This window comes from Aythya fuligula, chromosome 7 (genome assembly GCF_009819795.1).
Source record: "Aythya fuligula isolate bAytFul2 chromosome 7, bAytFul2.pri, whole genome shotgun sequence".
Classification (NCBI taxonomy): Eukaryota; Metazoa; Chordata; class Aves; order Anseriformes; family Anatidae; genus Aythya; species Aythya fuligula.
Genome location: NC_045565.1, coordinates 14,526,185 through 14,546,434, shown reverse-complemented (window position 1 = coordinate 14,546,434; position 20,250 = coordinate 14,526,185). Strand labels below are relative to the sequence as shown.

The 20,250-nt window shown below is 34.8% G+C and overlaps 1 protein-coding gene across 1 annotated transcript in view; it reads left to right on the top strand.

Annotated features, from left to right (window-relative positions):
• The window catches only part of LRMDA (leucine rich melanocyte differentiation associated), a 461,971-nt gene that overhangs the window by 401,646 nt on the left and 40,075 nt on the right, over positions 1 to 20,250 (top strand). Inside the window, exons 6-7 of the mRNA XM_032191153.1 lie at positions 8,772 to 8,911; positions 19,258 to 19,384. Of these exons, the coding sequence (XP_032047044.1) occupies positions 8,772 to 8,911; positions 19,258 to 19,384 (267 nt within the window). The remainder of the gene's footprint in view (positions 1 to 8,771; positions 8,912 to 19,257; positions 19,385 to 20,250) is intronic.

Below are 20,250 nucleotides of genomic sequence, written 5' to 3'. Positions count from 1 at the left end.
TTGAAGTTGTGTAATATATGATTTTACAAAAGTGAAGGGTGATCAAATTGTGGCCAAAAGGCCAACTGAGGCCTGCAGAGTCTTAGAGCACAGACCATGAAAGCCCTCTCCTTGTAATTGCAGAGTGAGGACAAGGCTGTTCTCAAGGCTGTGCAGGCTTTTATTACAGACAACATAAACAAAGAGCAATTTACCTCCTACTAAAAAGCAAAATCCTCCTACTGAGGAGAATAATAACTACAGATTCTATGATTTCTGCATTTATTTTTGACTTTATAAATAAATAAAAATCAGCAGAGTAACTTTTATATTTGTGGGCCGTGGAAATTTGCCAAGAGTGTCTCTTGAGCCATGAAAGTCATAACTGTACTCAGTATTTGGCTAGATTTCAGGTTAATACCAGGATTCTGTGGGTTGGTTTTGAGTAACTGTTTTGTTTTATTATTTACTGCTACAGTAAAATGTGAATTGGTCATGCTTTGATGAAGAACGTACAAGAACATTTTTGCTGATACTATTGATGTCTGATGCAGCATATTTCCATCTACAAAGCATGAAGTGTGAATTCATCTTTGAGATCCCAGAGTGTGTGTGGGGTGTGTGTGGAAGTCTGTTTTGGGTGGAGGGGTATCAAGGAGGAGCTTTGCAGTTACTAAAGGGAAGACAGGTAAATGAAATAAGAAATCAGTCAGCAAAATCAGAGGAAAAAAAAATCCTGTCAGTAGTATTCTTTGAAGAGGTTTTATTGGTCTCACAGACATACTTAAAATACCATTGTCAAATTGGTAAGCTCTCAAAGTCAATGATAATGATAACCAGGGTTTGATCTATTCTAGCATTTTTTAACTTCATAATTTTAAGATTGATTTTGATGCTTTGAGAATATTGAGCTACTCAGGTTATAGAAATAATGTATGCGTTTTATAGTGTGCTGCCAATAATTTAACAGAGGAGTTGCAGAAATGCTTGTAAAGCATCTAATGTATACAAACTGCCCAGCGAAGAGAAGATAACCACTGTTCTTCATTAATGTTTTGAGCCTTAGGGAACTGTGATCTCTTGTAGGGAAGATAAAGCAGTCTGCAGAAGCAGAGAGGCCTTCCAGATTCCTCTCTTCAGTGTGGATAGCATATTTGAAAAAGAGCTCTTGTGAACTTGGATCACTTCTTTTTAAGCAATCATTTCTTTACAGATTTTTTTTTAATGTTCAAATCTACATTTAATAGAAATAAATGAAATACAGGAAAGATCACTTAATATATGACAGTAGCATTACAGAAGGGACACAAATGAATGAAGAATACAGATCGGAAACAACACTAGAATTGGTGTAATATTACCATGTGTATGTAAGTATATTCATATGGAGAGACAGAAGGAGACATACAAATAAAAAGCCAAATTGACCCATGTGAAAACTAGAATAACATGAGAACTTTTCCTCTCATGCGAGAGCTTTCCTGGATATCTCTTAATATTACTGTACTCTGCCCTTTCTCTCCTTTTATTGTGGTTTTATTTTGATCCAGATAGTTCTGATAAGAGCTTTCTACTCCTTTAACATGGCTCACACATTGTATGGTGCTATACGTGTGTTGTCTAGATACACTGTACAAATATGAAAGCTTATCTCTAAATCACAAAAATACTTATAATCCTCCACTATTTTTTGTCTTTAAATGCTAGTTTTGTATTTCAGCTACAGGTAGTCCACAGTTTTTCTCCTGTAAACGGAAGAAGCTGATTTAAAAATTACAGTGTAAAAAAGTTTCCTAGTGTGATACCTGAAGTTTTGTATAGTGTGAAATCTGTTCAAAAATATTTTAAAATGCAGACCAATACATAGGTGGAATACATAAAGACTTGTTACCAACGTTGTGCAGTTTTTGGTTTACATGTCACCGATGTGTATAGTATGATTTAGTTTGGGAAACCTGTCATCTTAGTTTCTCTGTCAGGCACACTGGATGGCAGAAAGCAGCACAGACTAAGGTGGGTGGTTGTTAGGAAGCTGGGTTTGGAGGTGGACTCACAATTGCAGTTGCCTAAACTTACAATGTGAAATCTCACTTCTTTTAACTGTATTCGCTAGGTACTAAGAATTGCACAGGAAACCTCCACATAGGTTTATTCTGAGGTGTTTATAGCAGTGGTTGTAACAGTGGGTTGGGTTTCATGGCTGTTCATTGTGCTGACAGTGGCTGTTCTTACAATGGGATCTACACTTTATAGTGTAGATGTTTAAATTTCCTTGGATGTTTCAATCTTTTTAATATTTGTTAAAGCTACCCAAATGAGCAGCAATGGTAATTTTTCAGATATATTTTGAAAAATATCACCTTTCTGCTGAAAATTAGTTGGTGTTCATTTCCTCATTTCAAAAGAGACAGGAAAGACATAAAACAGGTCTGAGATTCTCTCAGGTAAAAGCTCGCTTTCTTTACTTAATCCAGTAATCTGGTCATTCATTTAACATTAAAGAATAAAGATGTTGATTGTAGATGTAGAATGCAAACATTGAATCCAAGTCTAGTTTTTGAATGATTTAGAGGAAAACCAAAATATTTCACACCACAGAATGGGAAATACAGAGCTGGGCATAATGTCCAATAGTGGTATATGCATTATTTATGATAAGGGGAGCTATCAGTGTGGTTCAGATCTAGGGATTACATGTTCTTGAGTCTTTCAAAAAAGCATGGATTGAGTACCTCAGCTAAAGAATGTACCAGTACATACCTGTGGTACAGTCTGTCTTCATGGAATTCTTATCATAATGCCTAACCCCAAGCTGTAGATTGTCATTTATTTTGCCATTGTGCTTGTTCCTACGTTATTCTGAAGTGCTTGAAGACCTAGAAGTCCCAGACTTTAACTAGAATCTCATTATGTTAAGTGCTGAGGACTTGATGTTTAGATCGAGTGAATACACTAAAGACACAATATATCTTCTATTGTTCACAGATCCCTATCTCTACTAAACAAAGATCTAAACTGAAATATTAGATAGAGCATTATTCCTGCATATAATTCTGAGAACTCTCCAAGTGATGCAGATTTGGTTAAATATGAATGTGGCTTGTTATAGAGCCACAGTACCTGATGAACCAAAACCCTAAATGAATGCTGTAAAATATTTTGAATTTACTTGAATGTGGAGCCTTTTTTCTCCTTCTTTTAACCACACTAAACCCCACTTTTCTTCTAGAATGAAAGGTACCTGAAGCAACAAGTAATGTGAATGCCTAATGCTAAACATCAATGAAAAGGAGAGGTAGTCATCAATACAGCCTTCTCCTCTTCTATAGTGGTCATTTGGACCAGTTTGACTGAAGTTGTCAGAATTTTTATAAACAGTGAGCTGCTGCTTTATTCTTCGTTGTCTATGTTGTCTTTGGAACCTTGAGCAACAAGTGGAAGGAATAGTGTCAAAAAAAAAAAAAATCTTAGAAAGAAAGGATATATGGTTTCAGGATAGACTGCTCTAGAGCACCAGAAATGTAATTTGATTGCAGAAATAGAAGCATATCTCCTTTTCGTCATCTTTGAATAGAACAGCTCATTTGGAAGGGACAATCAAAGCTTTAACTGCCTGACCACTTCAGGGTTAACCAAAAGTTAAAGTATTGAAGGCGTTATCCAAATACCTCCAGTTTAATGCCTAACAACATTAAAAACTTTAAATCTGCAACCTGGGAGCCATAGGCTTTCTGAGAGACACTTAAAATCATTGGAAACTTCAGCTACGCAAAGAAAGCTAATTGTACTCCAGTAGACAGTATTTATTCAGCATGTAGGAAGCCCACTCACATGTAGGAAGATGACCACAAGATATATGGACTTAATTAATTATTACCTGTGCTGCACCTTTTCTTTCTTGAGCATGGTAGTTTTAAAGTGAGTGAACAAGGCCCTGTCTCAAGGCCTTATCTCCCCATCAGATAGGGTTCAGACCAGAATGTGGCATACAAATGACTGTGTGTGACATCCTATTGCACACAGAGAAGGGGAAGATGTATACTTGCATATTGCAAGCTATTTCTGTGGTTATCCAACCCTGAAGACCTAGCACATTCTAATGGAAAAGCGTTCAGGTGGCAAAGATCTTTTCATACTGCGTTCAGAGGAGAATTGGTAACTTCTGCTTCAAGGCTATTTGCCTGTGGAATCGCTTGTGATTGCTACATCATGTTTGTGATAAATTTAATTGAAGCACATGTTTCAAATGTGAATAAATACAGGTACCTTACTCATTTATGACTCTGGTAAAAGTGCTATCCAGCAGTTTTAATGCTATGTGGACTACAGCATCTGCATGACATCATTGGTTGAAGAAGACTTTTGAGTGACAGCTTTGTGTCTTTCTGTGTGGTAGTCTAGAATTTTGTGTGATGTTTCTGATATTCTCTAGGCAAACACTTTGTGAATATTTTGAATATACAGGTGATTGCTCCTTGTTTTGTCCTGTTGCTTCCAAGAACTTCCAAAAGCTGTAATTACAGAAGGCCATGAATGCTAATAGCTCTTTCTTAACTGTTTTGGGAAAGCAGGATGGCCAAAAAATTGAGAAGATGAATACAATTTTTTTGAAAGAAAATGGCAGTACAACTTGGAAAGCACTGAGAGAGAGAGAGAGAGAGGGAGAGAGAGAGAGAATGGTTACTTTTCTCATAAAGCCAATTTGAGTGTGACTGGTAAAAAGAATTGCTGTCAGAGGAAAAGGTTGCAGAAAGAAATTCCAGTTTCCTTTGCAGGCTTCAAATTGCATTAAAAACAAAACAAAAACAAATAACCCCCCTGAGTAGTGAGATATGAAATATATATAGGTTAGTTTATTTGGACAGTTACATTAGCATAGCATTTTTATGCAATTATGTAGAATAATTTCATTTAGGAACTGTTATCAGATGTTGTGCTTCTGTGTAGGTTTCACCAGCAGTTCATAATAGCTGAAAAAGCAATTTATGAACCAAAAATATTGGTAAGAGAGGAAACAGTATGGAGTCTGGGGATGTTCAGCGTTAGTCCTGAACACTTAGAGCAGCAAGACTGCTACAAAACAAGTTAATTCTTAGAGAAGGGTGATATGTCATTTGCCTTGGGCTTTTGGTTGCCTGTTTTTTTGCCTTCTTGAGAACCTCAAAGCCTATGATAATAGGTATGAGATTGGTCACTGACAATAGAAAAGTCCAACATGCATATTTCTAGGATAAATTTTGCTCAGCAGGTTAATTGGACTGCTGACTATAGTACAGCATTTTCCAAGTAATGCCATTGATATTGTTTTGACATGTAGTGTAGCATTTGATTTTCTTAACAAAGGATATGGTAACCAGTTGTGTGTGCTTGTGCATAGGTATGCTGTGAACAGTCTACTATAAATATACAAGTGTGTTGGTATGCATACATGTAACATAATTAAGAAGCTTTAAAAAGTTAATCTGAATATGAGAGATACCCAGTTCTTGTAAATATTTCCCTAATTTAAAACTGGAAGTGGTGCAAGAACTCATTATCTTTTAATGAGAATGAAATTTTAAAATACATCTAGTATGTTTCTGTTAATTGTTCGTGGAGATCAGGTTGTGCTTTTGGAGAGGACTGTTGTTGTATCATTGCTAAGAATTAATGTTTTAGGTTATTTGTTAAAGGTCTGGAGTGTTTAAAAAATAAACTTAGAATTTTTTGTTTTAGTCAACATCCTGTAGAAAGAAAAGTGTTAATAGATTGGTAATGATAACAGTGTTAAATAAGGAGATGGATTGGTACACCATGGCATTTTAATTGTCATAACAGCAACAGTGTAAAACAATTTTCAAATGATAGGGACTAAGTGTAAGTATTTTCATCAAAACTGTTACGTATTCATATGGTGACCAGTGATACTGCTTTCAGGAAAACATCAGTTCAGAAAAAAATTGCTGTAAATGAGCTTTAAATAAATAAATAATGTTTCCTTTGCACTGTGCGTGGATTTAATTGTGGCTTTCCTTTTTGGAGGGAACAGAGCTGAAACTGGTCTTAGCACAGAAGGATTTTGTAGCCCTTTGGCTCTGGTTGCACCAAAATGGCAGTCTTTAGGCTGCAACTGTGGAAAGGAAACTGGGAATAAAACTTCAAAATTGCTTTTGATCCTCTGTATTTTCCTATCATTTCTTAGAAAAACTTAATACTTTGGGATTCCATTTTTGGAGCATTTTCAAGTGTTACTATTCTCCTGTGATTTTCAGGCTGTCCAAGTCTGCAAAGCTTCAACTTCTATGTGAATTAGTGACCTTCTACATTCCAGGTGATTGTCTGATCTTGGGGTTCTTCATGTTTATGCTTCTGTTGCAGCTGAAATTGAAATAATACTAGGATGCTGAATATCCATCTATTTCAGTAGATGGAAATGCATAAACGATAACACAGAAAACATCTGGCAGAGTCTCACACAGAACTGCACGGTGTGTGTTTCCTGGTCATCTTTCCTTGAGAGAATTTTTATGGGAGAGTTTCTGCTTCAAAAATCCATGCTTAGAGTTTGCATGTGAAATATTAAAATCTAGACACTACTTTCCAACTTGGGGGAGATTTAGATGTTTGAGATGGAGGTTATCAACTACTGTTAGTTACCCAAGAGCTTTAGTGAGCATGGTATATCTCCCTTTTGTTTTCAATAGGAACTTTGATATTTAATCTTATAGTTTGCAAATCTAGGTTGATGCTCTTCTTCTATAGTACATATACAAATATGTTTTGGTATTTTCCTTAAGTCTGTGTGGTTAAATGAGTTAGAATACATCTGTCATAATAAACCTTCACCAATTACCAGGGAGTAATAGTTATATATTTTTACACCATAAAAGGAGAAAAAAATTGTTGATGGTGGACATCTTGTGTCCCCTCAGCAGGGCAGATGGGATCCAAACCTTGCAACAGTTAATTCTGTGAGTGATTAACATTATGGAAATAACTGACTTTTGTAATAATAAACTATTTATCTCAGGGAACCTTTGTGCAGTTTAAAGTCCTGCAAGAAATTAAAAGTTTCTCCTGGCTGAGGGAGGGGGCCAGATTCAAGGACTTCTCTAACAGTCCTTGGAAATTTTTAGAAAGCCTTGAAACTTGAACCTGTGTGGAAAAAGAATTTGTGAACTTCCCATCACAGCCACATATTTCCTGAAAAAGCCATGAAAATACTTAATTTCAAAAGTTTATATATGATCTAAAGGTCCAGAATTGAAAGGATGAAAATTTTGGTAGTGTCTTCATCCTGGCTAACAAAGAAGAGTTATACTGTATGTTGCTGCAAGACATTTTTTCTAGTTGGGACCTAGTTGATTGCTTGATAGAGTATAACATTCCATATTGTGGCCATTCATAGAACTAATTCCAAACCCTATTTTTCTTGCTCATGCAAAATATTTTAGTATGATTTCCTCAGACCTTATGGGACAAAATATTAACCATGGGTATAGACATACTTATTTTAATATAATAAAATTAGTAATTGTCAGCATGTTCTTATATTTGGAAATAAAACGAAATTTGAGGCACCAAAAGGAAGACATTTTTAACAATGAAGCTGAGCTTTCCATTCTGTATTGCTTCTGTTGCCCTTAAGATATTGAGGTGAAGAAATAAAGTAAATTCCATTTCAGCTAAAAAAAGAAACAAAGATAAGAGAAACACATAAATCAAGTATAAATAATAGCAACACAGGTGAACTGAAGATTTGAAACAACAGTTGTGGTTTGCAGCAGCAGGAGTGGATAAAAAACAGAACCTTTAATGGCTTGAATAATTATTACTGCTGTCTAAGCCACTCAGGCTTTGAACATTGAAAACCATATACATGCATACATATGGCATATTTTCGGAGAGCCATGACTTTTCCTTTGCGTATAAATGGAAGAAAACAAATGTGTAGTATGAATTTCTCAGAGACTATAACATTACACTTTAACAAAATAACTTGTTTTGTTTGTTTAATCAATAAAGTGCAAATAGTTGAATATTGTGGTTATACTTAAACCTAAGCTGTGATTACCAATATTGCAGTGGTAATGATTAATCTTTGTTTGTTTTTAATGTATTTCACAATATTGAAGGTGTGGCATCATTGTTTATGTTCTGAGGAATACACTTCAGTTGAAACCTATAATACCAAAATATAAGGCTGCTTTAATGAATAATCTAATACTTCATGGGACTTTGAAGCTTCATGTGTAAAATACATGTTTTGTAACAGTTAAGTCTTCAAGTTGCACTTAGAGAATCATTTATTCACATATACTAATTGAGTAATTACAAATGTGTTACTGTGGTACTCAAAGCATTTATATTCTGAGAGTGAAAGTGGGTTGTTGTGGTTTGACTTTTTTTTTTAACCTCATTTTCCAGTGGACTGAATATATTAGTGATGAATGTGCTGTGAAACTAACTGTTTGTTTCCATGCTGGAAAAGTTTCATGGCTCCAGCAATTGCTAGCCATTTTACCACACAGCATCCATCATTTTGTCAAAGTTTTAATGTTTTGTAGCGAACCACCTAGGAAAGAAAGGAGGAGAAAAGAATGACAAAACAGCCAAATTCTTTCATTCCATGCCAAAAAACTGACTGAAGTGTATCCCTGTTTGCCCTTGGAACAATTAATGTGACATTTTCCTGAATGCCATACTAAATTTGATTGTCATTTATTGAAATGTATGTTTAAATCAGCAGTGATGCAACTCTAAATGCTTTTTTCATTAATGTCATTGAATCCTTAACCCACAACCTTTGACACATAACAGAATTAGAAAGCCTTTTGGATCATTTGGCTGAAGTTGTGCCCTCACTACAGTACCTCAGCTTGCTTGGAAATGTGGCCTGCCCCAATGAACTGGTCTGCAAAGAAAAGGATGAAGATGACTACCAGAGGTACAGGTTAGTGTTTTCACTTGTAAATATAGTAGGGTATGTCAGTTTTGTTTATTAAAAATGAAGAAATACCGAACTAAACCCAACTCATAGTCCCAAGCAAGTATCATTTACTCTCTATATTTTGAAAGCACTCTGCCATATTCTGCTGTGAAACACCTGTGAATTTCAGTAAACCCATTTCAATGTGGTCACTCTCAGGAGCCCTATTTCAAGAAATATTTCGGTGCTGTACAGCACGTTTGAACTGAGCAGGTGTTCACGGGCTCTCTTGAATGTGGGTGCTCATATACATTTACCTAACACCTCTCCTCTTTAAGGTCAAGGCAAGGCAACAATTACATACACTAAGGGTGGCAATTAAAAATAAAAAAAGAAGTCACTATAGTGAGTAGTGACTTTTAGCCAGTTTCATTGTCTACTGCTAACGTCTGATTATGGTGATGCATTTCTTCTATTATAGTTATCAAGATACTGTTAAAGAACAAGAAGAAAAGACTCCTTCTGAATTCTCTTAACTGAAAGCAGTCAGTGTTTAAAATCAAATCAGAAGAAGAAAGCTATCTCTATAATGCAATTTTAATGAGCTAGATTACACAAAAGGTCATCTGGAAATTAACATGGAAGCCTGATAAAGTACTAGCTGTTCAACTGCAATGTTAAAAATTACAAGGGTTATTTTTAAAAAAAAATAAAAATACTCATGACTGATGATGACTCTGAATATAGGTCCAAAGCTTATGGTATGCTGAAGTGACAATTTTTCATAGCTATAACCTTTAGGCAAGTGAGACATTGATCATTAAAAAAAATAAATCCCTTTCCTTGGTCACATCTGATACAAGATCTCAGTCTCTGTGTATTTGCATTTTTCAAATCAGTTGAAAATGGGTCTCTGTAAGGCAAGTCAGAGCCAAGCAGCGCTGGTGGTCAGTGTGCTGACAACCTTACAGAGATTGAGAGACCAAGCTTAGTTCTTGTTAGCAGATCACTTGCAATGTTCAGTGTTATAAAATAAAGCTCTGAAAATATCTTTGCATAATCCAAACTATTCTGTGGGAGTTAGTATAAAACAGCACAAAGTGGAAGAGACTAAGAGCAGGTTTATTGGGAAGTTGCATGAATTGGATGCAGCTCTTTATTGTTCATAAATGCTGTAGACTGAAACAGCAACACAGCTTTTCTGGGTGTGGATATATTTTTTTCTTTGTTCCAGACTTTTCAGAAGGATTTCGTGGTTGTCATTAGGCTAAAGATTTTCACCTCCTAACAATTCAACTTTTGAGTCTAGCACAGCTGTAGTATTTTAGTTTTCAACGAGTAGACCAGCTGAGATTTAATAAAATATTTTCCCATTGCTTTCACACTTAAGTGGAAGGTATGCCTACTATCCTGCTTAGAGGAGTCTAACAGTGCTGTCTCTATGTAAATTTATGTGACATTTGCACTGGAGAATTGCTTAAAAAATGAATGATATTTCTACAGTTTACTGTTTTTCACTTTAAGTATGTTTTCTGACAATATGTCTCCTATTAATCATTTAAGCAAAAGTAGTACGTTAAAGGAGCCATTCAGAGGCAAGAACCCATGGTTCATTTAGTGCTGTCTGAAAAAATTCGTTATTGATTGACATCCTCTGTGGTTATGTGATGTAATATTTATAATATGTCACACAGCCATACATCAAAACAAGCATGTCTGTTGTTTCATTTCAATGCAAAATGTTGATTTCAGGGAGGTCAAGGTAGTTTTAGGTCACTTCATGGCAAACCACTGTGTCAAAACCATGAAGTGATTGTATTTATGCACTGGTGGAACTGCAACATTGCTTCCAGGTTCTTTCTCTTCAGTTTAAAAAACAACAACAACAACAACAACAAAAAAAAAAAAAAAAAAAAAACACTATTTTTTATTTTTTTTCCATATGAACTTGAGATAATTAAAACCCTTTCAAGAAAGAAGAATGGACTTCTAATTAGTTGAATGATTTATGGTTCTGTTGCTGTAATGAAAGCTTCCTGATACTTTTCCATAACTTTCTTATGTTATATGAAATGTTAGACAGACAGCATTACATTCAAAACCAACCAAATAAAAATAATGTGTGTGCGTGTGCTTATATATATATGTTTATCTTTACTGGAATATATTCACCTATCACTATTCAGGAATAACGGTGGAATTGAATAAAAGGACTGTACTAGCTATTCAGTTTTGAATACATTTTCTGAAGCATCTTAAAGACACGGAATTTTTTCTTCCTTCATCGGAGTTTAAAAGATTATCTCTAGAATTAGCAGTAACAAGCTGTCTGGGTTTGAAAATATTTCTATTTTAAAAAATGCATTGCTTCAAATCTTACCAGCAATCTTTTGAAGTAGATTTGATGGTTTTTTTTGTTTGTTTTGTTTTTTAAGGGTTTGAAATAATATTTTTTCCATAAGATTTTTAGTTTTTAGAGACTTCTTAGAGAAAATTTCTAACATCGGAAACATTAAAGCAGTGCAATTCAATGAACCCATGTGACATAAACATTTTAATTTACCGAAAACTTTGACTGTTTTTGTTTTGTTCTGAACAGGAACTTTTTGCAAATTATCACAGTGGCCATTGGTACCACAGCTTCATTTTTCATTGAGCTTTAATTTCATTCCTACTGAGTTCAATTAGAGTTCAGGCTATTTAATTCCTCAACCAGAAAGAGAAAGGTGCTAGAAATCAAAGCTTTATTTAATCTTTGCATTCCTGCAAACTGAAAAGATCTGCAAAACCCCCAAAATCTCAACCGTAAAAAATTGCACTAAATCAACTTCTTAAAAAACTTTCTCTATTAATTTGCTGTGATGTTAGCAACAGAGATAAAAAAGGAATATTACATGTTTTTAAAAACAATAAGTTTATTAAAAATAGTTGTATAATGTGTAAAACTGTTTTTTGTCAAGGTGTAAAGATCTGGATTCTCAGGTAATCCAGGGGTGTACCATTTCTACGAGAAGGTCAGCTTTTGCCTATTCTTTCATTAGAAATAGGTTTTATCCAAAACCTTTGTTGTCACTTTTTCTCAGTTTTTTTTTTTTTTTTTTTTTTTTTCTAAGAAACCTGGTAACATTTGAGTGAGTTTTTTTTTTTTGAAAAAGAATAGAAGAGAAACTGTGAAGTGTTTGTGGTTTTTTATGTTTTTTTCTTTTTTTTTCTTTTTTTTTTTTTTTTTCCCCTCAAATGCCTTGTTATTATTTCTCCTTACTTCCAAATCTGTAGGAGAACAAGCCGATGACTTTTCTGTACTTACTCATGAAACTTTTGCTTGGAGAGGAAAATGAAAATGGAAAGTTTCATTCGGTGGTATTTTTAGAACGAATTTGTATGGTTCATTTTAAAAAGTCATGGTTTTTTCATCATTATAAAAATGGCTACAGTTTCCTTTTTCATAAGGAAATATTGCACTATCAGTCCTTATTCTTTTTTTTCACAATTATTTAATTATTTTTATTATTTTCCGCATTTGAGAGATGATATTTTGTAAAAGGTTATGTGGGGGTGAGGGCAAGGGAAAATTTCAGCAACTGCTCCTTACTGCTGGAATTAAAAGCCAAATATCTAAAATTTAATGGTGATAGGAAAGACATAAAAAGCTTTTGCCTTAAACGGGAAGCAACAAACACACAGAAAAAATAGCTTGCAAAACAGTGCACATTCTAAAATAACCTATTCTACAATCTCTACTTTGAAGATTGCGTGAAAGCAAAGGTCGTGACCGGGAGATCAAAGTAACAGAAGTCAACACAATAATTGCTGGTTGCTTCTCTTGTACCCACACTTGGTCAGTCCTGTGGGTGTATTGTTTGCAGTGAAAACTTCAAACATGATGTTACTGAACTGTGAAAAATCATCTGGGTCAGAATGTATTACATGGGAGTTGCTAAAGCTGCAGGTGACCTCACCTATTTTCATTAAAGCGATATGATTGTGAAGGATGTATGCTGTGTGTGAAGTTTTCAGTGCTTGTTCATTCTTCTTTGCTACTTATTGACATTTCCTGGAATGATGCATTCATTAAGTGCTGTTGACATGGAAACAAGGGCAAGTGGAAACAAATGCCCAAGTTTATTTTAAATTAGCTTAAAAGCACATATACTAGATACGCTATCTTTGGCAGGGGGAGCAAATGGTGATAACCTTATGAAGTCCTCTTAAGATATAACAGTAAGAAAGGAAGTGCAAGTGTTTTGTATGGATTAGCTTTTCAAGCTAAATCAGCTATTCCCATTCCATTTGATTCTGTGAAATATTGAGTCCTCTTACAGAGTTTCCAGCTTTCTTGCTATTTTTAATATATATGTATATATAATTTTGAGACAAAACCTCATTTATTTTAAATGGTCTGGTTATTGAATGTATAGTAATATAAGTGCATATTCAAGAAATAGTAGGAGACCAGAAGTCCTCACCTGTCAATGAGACTAACACTAATGTGCTTGGTCAGTTGTCATTGAACTTATTAATGAGACTTTCTTTTAGAAGGAGGGATTTCAGTTTGTGGCACTGTGATATTCATTTTATGTAGCCATACAGAAATGCCCTAAATATCCCATATCTGTATAATCTATGAATCTCTACTACTTCACTGTTTACATAAGGCCTTGTGATTTCTACAGTACCTCGAAGAAGAAAAGTATATTTAATAGACATCAGCTGCACAAATTCCACCTGAGGTTAGCCATTGTAAGGATTTAGGAGCAAGGGCTGTTATAATGTGATTTTTTTTTTTTTCCAGATAGATAAATTGAAGTCCAGAATACCCAAATTTGTCCATACTAATGCAATAAGTCAAAGCATATCTGTAACTATTGTTACGTGTATGGAGATTTTTCTAATTCATACAGATTGCTATATTGAAGTAGAGCAGAGGAGGTAAAAGTATTTTGAGGGGTCTGAATTTCTGAATGATTTGAAGAATTACTTGGCCATCACCAACTAGCACCAAGTTTGAGTAGAGGCTATGTGAACCTCTAACATCATGCCTTCTGTTCTAGAAGATGGCTGTTTAAAGTCATGACCTGGTTTTCTTAACTCTGCTGAGGAAGCTTTGTTACAGATGGAATTTCTGCAGCCAGCAATGTGCTGCTTTGTGTAGGGAAAAACTTCTCTTTTATCTTGGTGGTGCAGAAGAAATAATTATGGAAGAAAATCTAGTTCAGTTTCATAAACTTATTTGATCCTAATTTCGATCTTTGTTTTCATCTCTCCCCATTTGAATGTTGATGCAGAGTTGCCATCTTCAAGTTATTTATTACTGGTAGTTTACAGTAATGTAACTGAGAGCATAATCAGCCCTTCAAAGTTGGAAATAAGTATGTTAGTTTTATGTTCAATGATCATCAAAAAGAGGGAATGCAGTAACAGGATGGATGTGCAGGATAATGCAATAACTAACATCTTCCAGGAGATGATACGGGTAGAGCTAGACATTTCTGCATTCTTCTCAGTAAATATTTCTATATTTTTTAAGTTCAGATTAATTTTCATTTTTAAATATTAAGCATGTACTACAGTTTTATATTCCAGTTTTTGTTATTGCAAGTACGAAATATAGGACTATACAAAATCTAGCTCTTAAGCATAATATTCCATTAAGGTTTAGTGGAACAGTTTATTTTTTCTAAAACTCTAGCACATCCAAATTTTCAATTCTTTTCCTGTAGTAGTAGAAAATAAAACATTATCTCCAAAAGTAATTTATTGCCACTTTTAAGATTTTCTTGTAGTGTGGCTCATGGATGATGCCGGTATCTGTCAGTATCAGGAGGCCAACCATATTCTACAATTTGTCTGCTTTTCCAAGGGAGGTAATAAATGAATCTAGGCCTTCAGATGCTATGAGACGTGATGTGATTTTTCTTGTTATGGTGTTCACTGCTCTAGAATAGAAATTTCCTGGAATTGTTGGATAATGGTAAAGAGTACTGTTAAGAAATGGATTAAAACTTTCTGAGAATTTTTATGCCCGAACTTACATGGCTACTAAAAATAACAGATCTGAATGAAGTTATGCTGTAGCTATTTAATAAAAAAATGAGTTGATATAAAACTCATTTACACCTTTGATCAAAAACCTGACAAATTTCTTACATATGTTTAAAATAGATTTGTTCCTTTCTTCCAGGTGATTTTTTAAGGAACACATTTGCATTCTTATTGAACTCTTTTGCTTAAATTGTGAAATTATCTCCAAAGATTGTACGAATCGTCACCAATCTTTTGGGGTGATGGAATAACCCAAGGACTTTTAAAGTAATGTAAAGTAAAGTAAAAGTAAAGTAAAGTAATTTTAAAGTAATGACTGTTAATATGGTAGAGAACTAGAAATATAACCAGAATAAACTTGCAAGGTAACAGAGAGGTCTTAAGTTCCCTGTTTGTTACCAGAGTTAAGAATACAAGCCTGTGATTTGTTACTGCCTATAAAAAGAATCTGTATCACAGATGGTATTTCTTTACATAAACTAGAATTGTGTGTTGTTTAATAAATTGCAATAGCTGATCTCAAAGCTGTCTTTGTCCTGTCCGTTTCTAAACTCCAATAAGTTTCTTCAAAGGAAGGTTTTGCCCCACTGAGCTTTTGCCAATGTCAATAGCAGTTGAATCCCAAACACACTGCATTCCTTTGCAAATGCCCCCTCAAGCCCATCCCACTTTTCAAATATACTGACAAGCCTCTGTAAAAATTGTTAAAAAAAAAAAAAAAACCACTAATAATTACATGTAACACTTACGTAATTGCTAAACGAATTGTTAATCTTTATTGTCATTTTCACTTAACTAAGACATAAATAACATGAAATGTGATTTTCACTGCTTTTTTCAATCTCTTAGTGTTCTTGTTTGTGTTGTATATCTGTTATTAGTTTATTTTCACAGGACTCTTGGCACAGGGGGGTTAAGGTGCAAGGAAATGATTCTGGAAAAAAGAAGGCGCAACTTTTCTTACATAGTTCATTTCCTTAATCCACCATGAATCAGAGTATCGGTGTACAGGCAGTGACAAATGGATCTCTAAACACCTTACTAGTGCCATTGTTTTTGTATTATTTTTTTTCTCTCTAGAGCTCATCTTTATTCTCATCACTGAAGTTGGTATCCTTCTTTAATGCCACTACAAAGATGTTAAGCTGAGTAATAGTAGTCTAAGAGTACATGGAGCAGTGCTAACTTACCAAATGACTTAAAAAAAAGAGGGGGGGGGGTAGGAGTTGGGGGGGAAGGAAACCCTGTCCCCCCTGTCCCCCAACCTCTAACCCATAATAAATCTTAAACTTATAATGCAAAATGTAGATGGATCTTTCTTCATTAAACACCATTCTCTTAAGTAGTGATTTTAGAAGTCTGAAAGAGGTGCAATGTGTCATGAAATTTATGGATCCTAGTACCTGCCATAAAGTATTTTATGATGGCTGCGTTCTGTGTTATTAGTAGCTGTCTTTTTCTGCAGCCATTGGTGTTTGATAATAGTCTTAAAACACCCAAAATTACTTACCTGCAAGCAACATTCCAGATAGTCCCTGTTGACAGTTTGAATAAGTTTAGTGCCCTTTTGTTGTACTTTACCTTCAAAACAGACTGATTGAACCATCAATAGCTCCTGAAAGCTGACAGAGGCATGTCATCTGGTCTAACCCTCTGATAGTAGGTTATCTGTGGGAGTTAACCTCCCTGCATTGTTAACTGAAATGTTTTATGTACTATGCAACTTTAGGATACTGCTGTGATAACCTTAGTAACTAAGTCATACATCACAGTAAAGAGATTTTGTGCAACAAATAACCCTGGATTAAATTTACAAGGGTTGAATTGATATTGTAAAGTGTTCATTCCAGGGCTTTGTTTATCCTTTCCTGTATTTTTATGGCAAAATTTTGTTACATTTAGATTGAAGCTCCATCTTCATATTTCTAGCTAAAATATATACAGGAAGTCAAACGTTTTCCTTTATTTAATGAAAAAGTACCATATTCATAGTATCATATAATACAGATCCATTTTATTCCTTATTTAGTAAAAGCAATCAGAATAAGTGGCATTTTATTTCAAAGCAGCTTTTAAGAGTTAATCACTGATATACCTTGGTTCTACTGATGAGATAACTTCATTGCAACTTTTTAATATTTGCATTGCTTAAAGGGTCAAAAAAAATCAATGCTAAACATCGTGATGTAGTTTGTGGCTTAATTTCTTTGGGTAATGGCTTTTTAGGTTTTGTTTTTGGAATTAATAAGTACTGGTGCTAATTCTGTTTTTCTGAAGTGCAGTCAGGATGGCTTGAAAATATAGAAATACATTTGTATCAAGGAATGCTATTATAATTTTAAGCTCTTTTGAAATGATTGAGAGACTGACATTAGGGCTGTGATCCAAAGTCAGCAAAGATGACAGTGCTGTCTTAGTCTGTTGTCATTTTTGTTGCAGCCTGCTTTTCAATGGCATACTTCATTCCATCATTAAACATTTGCTGATTTTCTAATACTGATGTTTTCTTCACCTGAATATTCATCTTTTCTCACCCTACACTTAGTGGGTGTCTTTACTCATTTTTAGCTTCACTCTTCTTCATTCCTGACATATTGTTTCCTTCTGTACATGTCTTCATTTGAAAGAATCTGTTGTCATCAGAGCTTTTCTGCCAGTAATACAAGACGGATAGATTCTCCTTCACTGAAAGATAAGGGCCAGCAAAATGCCAGGGAGGACTGGAAGGGCAGCCAGGAAAGCTGGGAGGAGGCTGAGAATGTGTCAGGCTCCTAGATCAGTAGCTATTGCTTAAGAAATGGTCTTAGAACATGTTCTGTTTTGTGAAGTGACTCTCTTACTCTTCTTATGATATCACATAATGTCATAGAGTCAGGATTCACATTTAAATTGTCTGAGCATTTCAGCACTGAGTATTTTCAGTTCACTTTTTAGCAATTTATGGGGCTATTGCCTTAAAGGAAAGGTGTACTTGGCTGAAAGGTTTGTTCACAGCATTAAATTTTACTTGGTTGTAGACGGGGACGCTTACAGTCTTTTTCAGTTGTCTATCTGGCCTCAGGGATAGTATAATAAGGCAACTCTTACCTTTTAAAACACATTTTTTAGTATTGTTCTGTTTCAAAATACTATGTTAAGTGGAGTTTTCTACTACTCCAATTTCATTCTGCTGCTGCCAGAAGGAATTGGTATGGTTATGCAGTCTCTCTGCAGGTTTATGAAAAGCAACTAGGCATGGGGGACATTATCAATCACCTTTCTACCCCCTGCTAGGAAGTCTGTCACTTCCTCACTTTGCAATGTCTGCTTCACATTTGGTTGACTAAATGTAAATAACATACTTGAGGTGGCTTGGTATTTTGATTTTCTCTGGTTGTGTGCCTTATTCTGTTTCTGATCTGCCATGTTCTCTTCTATGTACAAGGAGCCAATGTTGTTTTTTGAGGCTAAAATGTTGCTGTACTTTGAGTAAAATGGATAAGTAGAATACTGATTAATTCTAACAGGAACTTTGAGTTATGAAAATATTACCAAAAAATGGTCTCTTCCTGAGTGCTTCAGCATATAATCCTGAGCTGGGATCTGTATGCCTTAAGGACACCTTGTCTTCCTAGCAAGACCAAATCAGAATTCTGCTTCCAAATGGTGCCTGTGTCAAAATTTAGTTTTGGAGAGCACATCCTGGGAATAACTCCTGATGTCTTCTCTAGACTAATTCTTGTTTTTAAAGAGTTTTGAACACTGACATGCACTCCCATCAAGACAAAGGAGTGCGTTCCAGGATGTGTGGCAGAAGACAAATCACACCTCCCCCTCATTTGCTGTTCACATGGATCTCTAATGTCACTGGTCATTTGTGTTTCAGGAAAATGTGAAACAAATCTGAAGTGTTTGCATATGACTGCTAGGAATTCTTTCCAGGCAGATAGCTGGTAATTCCAATGCCTCAGACTGGTGTTTCGCTGCAACATGGGATGGAATTCTTAAAATTACTTGGAAGTCTAAACCAGCAATCTAAAAATAATTTCCATTTTATTTTATTCATGAAAATGTCTTATACCTCAGTAATAGCTGCAGATGACATACATGTCTGTTGATAATTTCCTAATCTACCCAGTATTAAATTGCCATGGGCACTTAAAAGAAGTTTCATTTGAGACAATAAATTGTAGGAACTTGTTACATAAGCTACATTACTTGAAAAGGGCAAACAGAGATAAAGAAGCAAAGGCTGTTGCTTTTTATTGCTGCTGTGTTTTAGTCGTTTATTCTGTGAGTATATTGTTGTTTATTACTGGATTTTAAGTGTTCATTTTGCTGTCTGGCAGATACTTCGTTCTGCACAAATTGACAAACCTGAAATTTCTTGATACTCGGAAAGTAACCAGGAGAGAGAGAGAGGAAGCCCTGGTGAGAGGTGCCTTCATGAAAGTGGTTAAACCTAAAGATACTAAGGTAGGAGAGTAAATTAAAAACAAATATAACAATATGTTATTCATTAATGCTGTTTTAAAACATCTCCCAAAGCTTGTCTATGTACTTTATTAAGAAAAAAAAAAAAAAAAAAAAAGAACTTTTCAGACCAAAGGACTGGTAAATGTGGTCAGGTGAGGGACAAAAAACTTCATAATTTTTGTTGGTTTAGTATCAAACTTTGCTGTTACGTCTGCTTAAGTTATGTCTGGTTACATTATCAAATTTCTGGGTTCCAACCTTTGTTTCATATAATAAAGTAACTAATATGTGACAGTGAGCTTTAAATATTTTTGCCTTTTATCTTTATTTAAAGATATGTGACAACTATGTGATGTGCTATTGTGAAAGAATGCAAACTTTCTGACAAGTTGTGCCCTGCCATGTATGTTATACTCAAATGTCTATTGCAGTGCTCACACCTATGGTGTTTATTGGCTTTTAGTGGAACAGCTGATTCTAATTTACTTAATGTGATGTTACTTAATGTGGTGTCCTGCTAATAAGCATTGGCAACATCAGAGATGCAGTTTCAGTAATCTGAGTTTTTGATACCATTTGCATAAACTCTGGGCATTCTGCTGAGGTAAACAGAATAGGAATGTGATTTCTACACTTTACCTTCTTTTTTTATTGTTGATCAACAGGAGATAATAATACTCTGAGCTTCAGAGTGCTTTAGTGCTGTGGATCTCAAAACTCCATTCGAGTTTTTGGTCTACTTGCTTTCTGTTTTGTTCTCTAAAACATACCATCAATAATTTATTGCAGATTTCCAGTAATCCTGAATAATAATGCAGCAGTTATGGAAATGCACTGTTTGGTAGCATAACAGTGTTGCTAGATAA